Consider the following 11,529-nt stretch of genomic DNA (forward strand, 5'->3'; position numbering starts at 1 on the left):
TTCAAACACAAGTCATTCTTAATTCACACACACATGTGCAGAGGACAAAAGAACCTTTAAAGTTCATTCTTAAGGCACCTTTCCTGGAACAGGCAAGATTGCCCCGAGGCAATCAGACAATTCAAGCAGAGAACCTTCAGCTTGTCTCCCATTTTTGTTACGTTTGTTTTACTCCATGAGAAACTTCCCCTTTGATGGTTGTCTGCCCAGTTGTTAGAAGCTTTTACTTTAATTGGTGAGATATTCTCAACATGGACCCTAGATTTTGATCTTATGGATAGACACCAACAATGTTGCCCTGCTGGTTTTATGGGCTCTCATATTCTACAATTTTTTTTTCATTAGAGGAGCTGGGTGGCACAGTGAATAGAGCACCAGCCCTGGAATTAGGAGGACCTAAGTTCAAATTTGGCCTCAGACACTTGACACTTACTAGCTGTATGACCTTAGGCAAGTCACTTAACTCCAATTGCCTTGCCTTTCCCCTCAAAAAAAAAAAAAGGTAGGTATGTAGAGTGCATTAACAGCTGGTCTTGTAAATGGGTAAGAGCTAGCTTCCAATCCTGCCTTGGATACATTCTAGCTTTTGTCCAAGAACAAGTTATGTCTTCTCTGAGCCTCAGCCTCCTTATCTGTTAAATGGGAAAAATAATAGCTGTAGTAATTATCTCTCAAGGCTGTTATGAGAATGAAATAAGGTAACTCACATAAAGATCATAGATTGAGCCCTGGAAGGAACCTCAAAAGCCAGAGTCCAACCACCTAATTTTATGGATGAGGAAACTGAGTTTTACAGAGGTTAAGTGACTTACCCAGGGTCACATAACTAGTAAATATTAGAGACAAGATTTGCACCCAGGAATCTGTAAACCATGAAGCACTAAAAAACAGTTACTGTCATTAAAATTCTTCATGAATCATTCCTAGCCATGTCCAGATTCCATTAGTTGATTAGAGGAAGAATTTTTCCACATCTTATTTTAATAGCCTATTTCTTTTTTAGGTTTCACCTTTTTATTGGGCACATGGTTTCAATGGTGTAAGTTTTAATTGCGGATCACTCTCAGAAATGATTCCCAAGGATTAAAATTAGGAATGGGACTGCTACTTTGTTCTTTGTCATTCTGTGCTTGCATATGAAACAGAATATTTTGTTAGTTAGTGAATTAGTTCATTAATAATAAATGTTAGAGGTAATATGATTGGTATTATGATTAGTATATGTTATTCTTGGTAGATCCACCCTTACATTTTCCAAATTTGACAGCTATAGCTAACAATATCGATCAGTAAACATCCATTAAATACCTATATGACTGCTCTACAAAAATGGAAGCCATTGCCTTCAAATCCATAGGTTGTTGTGGTTGCTGTTCATCCTTCATTCTTAAAGAGGATCAGTGACATTATGAGGGTGATGTCTTGATTTGCATGTGAATTGGATTTAAGTGAAGCGGGGACACCTCATTCTCTCCTCCAGAATCATCAAAGTCCAGTGGCAAGACAAAGGTCAAGATGACTAAAACATACATCTATTACTGAATGCAATTAGAATTCAGGTAACATCAGACACAGTCTTTTTTTTCTTGAGGCAATCAAGGTTAAAAGACTTGCCCAGGGTCACACAGCTAGTAAGTGTCAAGTGTCTGAGGCTGAATTTGAACTCCAGTCCTCCTGACTCTAGGGCTGGTGCTCTAACCACTGCTCCACCTAGTTGTCTTTCAAAGACACTGTAAATAAATAAATTTAATTAATTAATTAAAATAAATCAACACTGACCTTTTTTTTCTTTTTAAGCAATTGGGGTTAAGTAACTTGCTCAAGGTTATACGGCCAGTTATTTCTGGGTGTGGTGCTAAGTGTCTGAGCTCGGATTCGATCCCCAGGTCATCCCAACACTGGGGCCAGTGCTCTTACTCACTGTGCCACCTGGCAGCCCCCATGAATTTTATTTGGCCTTTTTTGGAGGGCAACTGGGGTTAAGTAACTTGTTCAAGGTTACACAGCTAGTTTTTGTGTGTGTGTGTTAAGTGTCTGAGGTCGGATCCGAACTCAGGTTCTCCTGACTCCAAGTCCAGGGCTTTACTCTCAACACTGACTTTCAAAAGAAAAAAATGCAAGTTGGGGTCAGATGACTGCATCAGGAATATGTGTCCAGAACTAGGTGCCACATTAGTGCAAAGACACTGACCACCCAGAGATGATCTGGAGGGTGTCCATGACAATGAAGGGTTCAAAGCCTTCATGAACAATACAGAAGGAAGGAATGTGAGACCACTTAGTTCGGCCCCCTCATTTTAATTAGGATGAAACTGAAGCTTAGTAAGACCAAGTGACCTCCTTGTACAGAGCTGCTTACATTAGACTGTGAACTCCTTGAGGGCAGGAGCTATCTTTTCTTTCTCCATATCCTTCACAATTAGTATGGTGCTTGGCACCATATGGCTGCTTAATAAATGCTTGTCGACTGACTAGTTGATATCAGGTTGGAAAAAAGAGAGAAATAAGCTTTTTGAGGACAGAGACTTTCACTTATGTCTTTGTATCTTCAGGCTCTCTCATTTTACAAAAGATTAAAGTGAAGCCCAGAGAAGTCAAGTGACTTGTCCAAAGTCAGATAATAGCAAAGTCAGGATTTGAACCCAGGTCCTCTGATTTTAAATCCAGTGTTCCTTCCCCTATCCTCCACTGCCTCTTGTAATAAGCATCATTAAGATCCTTGGTTTTACATCTTGGGAATGAATATCCACACCCACAACTCACAGGACATTTGATTTCATGTGTAATCATAGAATGAATGTCACAGAACAAACTAACATCTCAGGGAGATGACCTTGGGAATCCATGGGGAACCATTTCCATGACTGGCTTCCTATTACAATGAATATTATCTCCATTAGACTTTCTTCCTTAAAACAAGCCCATTCCCCTAAATAAATGATAACCAAAATAGAAAATAACTATGAAAACAGGATACAAAAACTTCTTCGTCTAATCCACAATGGTATCTGGGCATGGCTAGGAGCCATGATTGCACAAAGAATTTTTAGAGTTCTCCATGTTAATTTATGAGTGATTTCCATAGCAACAGCATGGAACAAGTCCAGTAAACTAAGAATCCCTGACATTAAATGTCATTCCACCCCTTCTGACATAGACCATAATAGTAAGATATGTATCTCTGCTTCCGAAATGCTAACGGGGCTTTTGATAAATACACCAGCCTTTCCCAAGGGGATACAATCCAATTATTTTTAGCTGTAATTTGATTAGATTCTTTCCACTAAATTTAATTCAGTGTCAGAATTCACGTGGCATCAAGCTAGGTTTGTCCTAAGCAATGGATTAGCTTTTTACTGCATTTAAAAATTTGTATCTTTCATTTTAAGTGATTTTTTTTCTCCATTTGAAATTTGGGCACTGGGTACTTGTGTGTCAGCAGTCAATTAAGGAAAAAAAAACACTTTATCACATTCCTAGGTGCACTTACTTAATCCATATGAGCTTAGAAGGTCAATAAATTAATCAACAAACATTTATCAAGTATTTACTAAGGGCCAGACATGCTAGCTGCTAATGACACAAGTACAAAGAATAAAACAGTTCTCGCTTACATTGTGATTGGGGAGACATTCAAATGAATGTGTGTGTGTGTATAGTAAAGTGAGTAAATACAAATACATACAAAGTAGATAAATGCAAGGTGGTTTGGGAAGGAGAAGGCTAGCAGTTGTAAAGGAAGGAATCAGGATAGGCTTTGTGCCATAGACAATGCTCAAGCTGTGTCTCAAAGACATTCCCTCAAAATGGGACTCCACAAAGTGAAGGGAAGAAGGAAGAACATTCCGAGCATGCACAGAGATCGATAATGGAGGGGTATGTATAAGGAATAGAGAGAAGACTAATTTGGCTAGATTGAAGAGTACAGGAGGAGGAATGATGTCCAATTAGATTGGAAAGGTAGGTTGGGGCCAGGCTGTGAACAGCTTTAAAAGCTAAACAGCAGATTTATAGTTTGTTCTTGTCCTAAGGAATAATGCAAGTCACTTAACCTTGTTTGCCTCAGTTTCGTTCCTGGTAAAATGAGCAGGAGAAGGAAATGACAAGCCGTTCTGGGATCTTTGCTAAGAAAACCCCAAATAGAGTCACAAAGAGTTGGGCTTTATGGAACAACAAAGCTAGGAAGCTCTGGGGAACCATTTGAATTTATTGGACAGAACAGTGACTTGGTAAGAGATGCATTTGAGGAAAATCACTTTCATTGCTGTGTATCGGATGGGCTGGGATAGAGAGAGACTTAAGAAAAGAAACCTATTGGGAAAAAATTATAATAATCCAAAGGAGAGTTGATGAGGACTTGAACCGAAGTGGAGAGTCTGAGAATAGAGAAGAGGGCTTGGATTTGAGACAGAGATAGAAATGGTATGATCTGGCAACAAGTTGAATATGTGGGGTGAGGGAGCATGAAGAATTGAGAATAATACCAAACTCATGACTCTGGGAAAGAATTATGTTGCCTTGTACAGAAATTGCAAAGGGTGGAAGAGGAGAAGGCAGAATTCTGTTTTGGACACATTAAGTTTAAGATGTTGCTAAGACATCTAGTTCAGAATATCCAATAGGAATTAGTGACAGGGGAGAGAAGAAGGCTCAGTCATACAGATCTGGGAGTCATCTGCATGGAGATGACAGCGAAATCCACAGAAGCTGATGGAGTCACTAAGAGAGTGAATGTAGAGGGAGAATAGAAGAGGGAAGAGGACAGAATGTTGGGGAATATCTGTCTACAGCTAAGGGGCATGATATGGCTGATGAACTAGCAAAAGAGAATGAATAGAAAGAACCATCAGAGCAATGTCATGAAAACACAGAGCAGAGAGAGTATCCAATAGGTGAAGAACGGTCAACAGTCATAGGCTCCTAGATTTCGAACCAGAAGGGAAATTAGTTCTCATCAAGTTTAATCCCTTCATTTTATCAAAAAGGAACTTAAGACTCAGAGCAGGTAAGTGACACCCCCCAGGTCACACGGGTGGCAGAGAAGAAGTTTGAACTCAAGGTCTCTGACTGCAGAACCCAAATCAATGCTTCTTTACATTAGACCACACCATCACCAGTCGCTGTGACCTTTGTCTTGTCGCTGAACTTCTATGACTCTGGAAGAGAGAGTGAGGCTGAATACTTTGTGTGACTGCCTCACTTCAGTCCAATTCACTAGCAAATTGAGACATCACCCACAATGTCATTGGCCCTCTTTGAAAATGAAGAACGGACAACGACAATGCTTCTTAGCTTCCATGTGTTACCATCCATGAGCCAGACTACCCTGGGTGTTTCTATTTCTTCCAACTTGCTAAGGTCTTTGTGTTCCTGCCAGATCTCATTTTTTTCAAATTCAGGTACGAGATGTCATTCAAAGGTATCCATCAGTCAAAGACCCTGTAAGAATACTTTAAAAAAGCAGTCTCTTACTAGCGCTCATGAGGACTTTGGAGGGCCATCACGTAGAATTTTTAGTTCTTTCTCAAATTCACGTGACCAACATAGGAACCCAAATTACATGGCAGATTTAAGCTGCTTACTTCTGAATACAGGATTGGAATAAGGAGGGAAAAGCTGTCACGGCAAATACTTTTTTAATGGGGACATTAGAAAGAGCTGGGCACTGTAAAACTACAGTCCATTTCCACCAACAGCCAGCCAATCAGCTCTTTAGCTGTCAACTTGGGTTTTTTTTTGCTTCACAGCAGATTTCTGCAAAAATCAATTGGTTTGGTCACAGAGTCAACTTTGTTCAATCATCAAAAAAAAATGCCAACAACCTAAAGTACGTGACACCCCTAAAAACAACAGATCCATTGTTTTCATGTCAATCTTTGCCATCCCATAAAGCTAGTTATAATCTGCTTTTCTAACAGAAAACCCATTTCTAAGAGAACACATTGCCTTGTCACTGAGCTAGAGGTCATGAGACAAATTAAGAGCCTTACTGGTTTTGACGCTGTATCGGATGACATCCTGGCAAAGTTTCAAGAGTCTCTGATGTGGTTCCCCAGTGTCCCTCATCTCCAGATCAAGCAGTTGCTTCAGCTGCTCAGGAGGCTGCCATTCACAAACCTGGAGATGGAAGGGGAATGGGGGGATGCATGCTATAAATACTGCATGAGGTCAAGAGGAAGCAGAGGAAATCAAACAGTGACATGGAAATCACATCCATCCAGGCAGAGGGGAATCAGAAATGACTGAAAAACATTGTGTTACAGCTCGCCAGCAGCCAGCTCGATCGGCAGGGCCCTGGAAATATTAGACTTGCCACTGTTTATGGGGACATTTTAACAACCCCCAGCCTACCACAAGAGCTGAATCTTTTAGGTGTCCCCCATTTGACTGCCTAATGATAGATACATTCTACATGGCTAGGCAAAGAAAGAAAATCTAATCTCTCCACCCAGATAGCTTTCAATCCAACAAGAACAGGAAGGAGGGAGGGAATAAATTGTGAGCTGCTGATACTCAACGTCTTGCTGTTCCTCAAACTCAGAATGCTATCTCCCCCTGTGGACATTCAAAAAGACCATCATTCAGGAGAAGAATGTACTCCCTCCTCACCCCAACCTTTAAGAATCGATCCCTTTACTGTGAACGACTTAGCTATTCTCAGCAATACAATGATCCAAGACAATCCCAAAGGACTAATGATGAAGCCTACTCTCTGCCTCCAGAGAAAGAACTGATATTGATTGAAAACAGACTGAAGTATGCTATTTTCCACTTTCTTTCTTTAATTTTTTCTTTTATTTGAGTCTTCTTGTAAAAAAATACTAATATGGAAATGTTTTACATAATTGTACATGCATAACCTATATCTGATTACTTCCTGTCTCAGGGAGGAGAGAGGGGAGGGAAGGAGGGATAGAATTTAGAACTTAAAACTTTAAATAAAAATGTTTAAATTTTTTTTTAAAAGAATTGATCTCTTCTTTCAAGGCTGAAGTTATATAGCACTGTTAATTAAGCCTTCCCTGATCCTGCTTCCCTTCTCAACAATAGAGGAAAATAGGGCTCTTGTTCAAAGATTGCACACAACTAAAAAAGACTGATAAAAATATATCTGCCTGGAGTTTTATGAATCTAAAGAAAAGGATTTTACCCTAAAGAAGAAGGAGGACAGAGAAAGATACCTAAATATCTATAGTAATCTAAATATGGCACTCACCAAAGCTGGCTACCATAAGAGATAACAACAATGTCAGAAGAAAAACAGTTGTATACATGCCAAGAAACTCAGAAGAGACTAAATACAAAAAAGGGGGGTGAGGAAGAAATCAGCAATAAAACCCATCAGTTCAGATATCTTCACACAAATGCACAAGTCGTGGGTAATAGAGAAGTGGATGAAAAAAGCAAAGAAGAAAATCTTACCTCACTCAGAACTGGTAGAATGGAACACATGGCTGGAAAATAGCAATGGATGGACAAATCTTTTTTTAAGGAACAGAATAGGTAAAAGTAGGTATGAAGTAGTACCATATATTATCTACAGCTGTATGAAGAATTCAGGAACCAGATGTGGGATGTTTGGGTGAAGGTCAATGGAGGCCAAAGTGATATTGTCATTGGAGCATGCTGAAGATAATCTAGGCAGAATGGAAATAGACTACAAGTTTGGGAAAGAGATCACAAGCCTGGGCAGGGGGAGGAAGAGAAATAAAGGTTGATTAAGCTTCTACCATGCGCCAAGCCTTTTGCTAAGCACTTTATAAATATTATCTCATTTGCCCAGCATGGGGGCATGATGGAGGATTCTCAATTATGCAAACATCTGTTGGAGACTGTCTCCACCTAAAGAGAAGCAACTTATGATTTCTTGATTTGCCTTAATGATAATTTTATCCTTCAAAAAATGAAAGAACCAAAAGGGGCAAATTGGATTCTGTGTATGATTCTCATCAATGAGGAAGAATCATTTGCCTGAAATAAATGATGGGAACCTTATGGAGAAGTGACCATTGCATCTTAGAATTTGTAAGCAAGAGGGAAAGAAAATGTCAGTTGTGAACTCTTGACTTGGGAAAAGTAAAATTCAAAGCATCCAGTAAAAGGATAGGTAGAATCCTACAAACTAAAATTCTAAAGAGGAAGTCATCTCAGGAATAACGGGAAGTTCTGAAGAGTGAAATTCTGTGAAGACACAAAGAGAAAAAGGACCAATTAAAGGAAGAAGAGTTGTCTAAAGAGGTTGGTGTGGATGCACAAGGAACTCTTGAATAATTTTTATTTTTTTAAAGATATGTGCAGAGGTTGAAAGGAAGGGAAAGCAATGGTGGATAAATACAAAATGGAACACAATGCCAGGAGTCCTAAAGTGAATATTGAGTGGAAACTGGTAAGAACAGCTAGGGACAATGGAAAGGATTTTGTTAGCTTTGCTATGGAAGAGAGATAATCATGGAGTGGATAAAAGCCATATTTAGGGCATATGGGATGGTTACAAATTGCAGAGAGAAGGAAGAGATGCTAATCTCTTATTTCATTTCTATTTTTTTCTGTGAAGTACATGATCTTTGGTCAGGAAAGGTTTCAACAACAAAAAAGAGACGATAGGTTGATAGCCAAGATCAGGAGGGAGATAGAAAGGGAGCACCCAGGTGCCCTGAATGAGTTCTAGTCATGTGGCCCAGATATCCACATGGGAGAAGATCTTTTTGTACTCTAACATTTATATATATATATATATATATATATATATATATATATATATTTACTCTAACATTTTTAAGCAGTGACTTGAATGAAGACATACATGGAATACTTCATGAATTTTCAAATGACCTAGAGGTAAGAGAAATAGTTAATAAGCTAGAGAGTCAGGAGTCAAAAGTAATTCCACAAACTTGAACATGTGGGCCAAATGCAACAAGATTACATTTACTCCTGTTAATCTTAACAAACTTGGGTTCAAAAAGATAAATTTCACAAGGACAAGATAGAAGAGGTCTAGCTAGAGAGCAGTTCATTACAAAAAGATCTTGGGGTTTTGGTGGATTACAAGCTCAATTAGAGTCAACCATGTGACATGGCTGCCAAAAACGTTAATGAAGAGTTAGTCTGCCTTATGATTTGTAGAAAGAGGGAGGGGGATGGTAAGCCTTCTCTGCCCTGGTCCAAACACATGTGAAGTATTTCTTTTTCTTCTGGGTACTATATGTGATGGAGGATATAAAATGAACTTTAGGGCAACCAGAATTAGGAAGGACCTCAAGATCATGTTGCATGTAGGTCATGTAAAAAAATTATATTTTTTGGAAATGATGCAAATTTCAAAAAAACAGGTAAAGGGTTAAAGAAAATAGATTTTGAGAGGGGGGGCAATGAGTTTGGGAATAAATAAGTTTGGGAATCTCTGGACTAGATGATCTCTGAGCATCCTCCAGCTCTGGGATTAGTTACCTTCTCTGTAATGTCGGGAGCTTTCAGGATCACCTCCTCCATGATTAACCGACAGGCCTCCTCCACAAATTTTTCTCCTGCTTTTGGATCTGTTGTGGGACCATTAAGTATGATGCCATCTACTAAGATGACATTCCTCTTGTTGGGGGCCATTTCCTGTTGTTTAGGATCACCTGTTAGAAAAAAAAAAGTAAGAAGAAAAAATGTTTCTTATTTAAGGGGCATTTTCTTATGTTGTACCACCATTTATAAGGAACATTTCTAGGGAAGTTTTAACTTGTATTCCTACTCTCCCCCCTCCTCTCCACTCTCAGTGTATACGCCCATGCCTGCTGATGGGCTAAGTTCTATCTGCTATTAAAGAAAAGGCTTAATGTGTAAATGCCCCTGGGAAACAGAACTGAGATAGAAATTACTAGTACCACCCCTTTTCCAAGAGCATCAATGGAGGAAAGAACTCTGGGCACCTGAAAGTTCTGGGAGCAATGCCAGGGAAGGAAAAGAAATGGGTTTAGGAAAGAGAGATGGAGAGAAAAGACAAATTTCACCCACTTATAAATTTTGCCTACAACCATCCCTGCCTTTGCACCTTGGAGATCACCTCCGACACAGAAATGGTGAGCCATTTCTCTAAAATACAGTGTCCCTGGAGGGCTAGGTGGCACAGTGAATAGAGCACTGGCCCTGGAGTCAGGAAGACCTGAGTTCAAATCCGGACTCAGACACTTACTAGCCGTGTGATCTTGGGCAAGTCACTCAACTCCAATTGCCCTGCCTTCTCCCCTCCAAAAAGCAAAAATAAATAAATAAAATACAGTGTCCCCAGTTCAGCAGATGAGCAATACAACTGAGGGGCAGTCTGGACAAGGGAATGGAATGATGGACTTGGAATCGGGAGGACCTGACAGGACCATAGGCATTTCTTGGCTGTCTGACTCTGGGCTGGTCATTTAATCTCTGAACCTCAGTTTCCTCATTTGTAAAATGAGGATCTTAGCAACAACTACCTCCAAGGATTATTGTGAGGATCCAGTGGTATATTATTTGTTAAGCACTTTGCAAACCTTCAAGTATTCTACAGATATTATCTGTGATGATGATTTCCTTTCATCTCCTCTGCCAGACTAACCTTCCTCATGCCAGCTTACTTGTATGTTCTAGCCCACCCCTGCTGGCTGTTTTGGAGCCATAATCAACTTCTTTGCTACTATAGAAGGAGTTTATTCTGTTCCCCAAAGGACACACTCACTATAGTCATAAATTTGCAAAGCAAAATATCGCTCTATGGCCCAAAATATCACTCCCGGTAAGTACAGTCTCGTCCAATTAGAATGTAAGCACTCTGTGTGTAGACTTTTCACTTTTGTATTTGTGTCTCCAGCATTCAACATAGTACCTGACCTTTAATAAATGGTTTTGTATTGTTTTGTTCCATTCATTCTTGTCACAACTTTGCTAAAAATTCCAATGTTTTCCTGTTATAAACAAAGAAAAGTTCAGAATCCTCACCCTGGCATTCAAGGTTCTCTGGGCCTTGGCTATAATCTACCTTTCTACCCACATATCACATTATGGCCCATGACACACCATTCAAACTGGACCACTCCCTGATCATGCCCCATCCTTTCCCATCACCTATTTCCACTTGACCCATTCCTCAGGTCTAAGAACCTACCTGCTGAAATCCAACTTATGCTTTAAGACTCCACTCAGCTATCACCTATCCCATCAAGGCTTTCCAGATCTTGTCAAGGACTTTGTAGCTACTTAATTGTTCTGGCTTTGTATTTCAATTATATGAGTAGAGTAATATTTTATTTCCTTTGCTAGATTATAAACTCCTTAGGTTTAAAGAATAGGTATGTTGATAAGAATTTGTTGAATTTAATCAAATTGCTAAATTGGATTTTCTATTGCAAAATAATGCCATTTTTTGGAGGCATATATAACTCTGGTCCATGTTCTAAATGATGGGCTCCATTCCATTGTTCCCTTAAGGTCAGGTATTGTTTTCACTTTTTTGTAAACCTCTAGCACTTAACTGTGCCCGATATATAGTAGGTGTTTAATAACTCTTTG

General features: G+C 39.4%; 1 protein-coding gene across 1 annotated transcript in view; it reads right to left on the minus strand.

The window, feature by feature from the left end:
• GADL1 (glutamate decarboxylase like 1) overlaps window positions 1-9,624 on the minus strand; it is a 168,988-nt gene extending 159,364 nt beyond the window's left edge. Inside the window, exons 1-2 of the mRNA XM_069088570.1 lie at window positions 9,451-9,624; window positions 5,991-6,117 (exon numbers count right to left, since the gene is read on the minus strand). Of these exons, the coding sequence (XP_068944671.1) occupies window positions 5,991-6,117; window positions 9,451-9,603 (280 nt within the window). The 5' untranslated portion in view covers window positions 9,604-9,624. The remainder of the gene's footprint in view (window positions 1-5,990; window positions 6,118-9,450) is intronic.
• Window positions 9,625-11,529: the final 1,905 nt, after the last annotated feature.

This window comes from Petaurus breviceps, unplaced genomic scaffold (genome assembly GCF_028583685.1).
Source record: "Petaurus breviceps papuanus isolate PSGF00001 unplaced genomic scaffold, PetGlider_PUasm1.0 185, whole genome shotgun sequence".
Taxonomy (NCBI): Eukaryota; Metazoa; Chordata; class Mammalia; order Diprotodontia; family Petauridae; genus Petaurus; species Petaurus breviceps.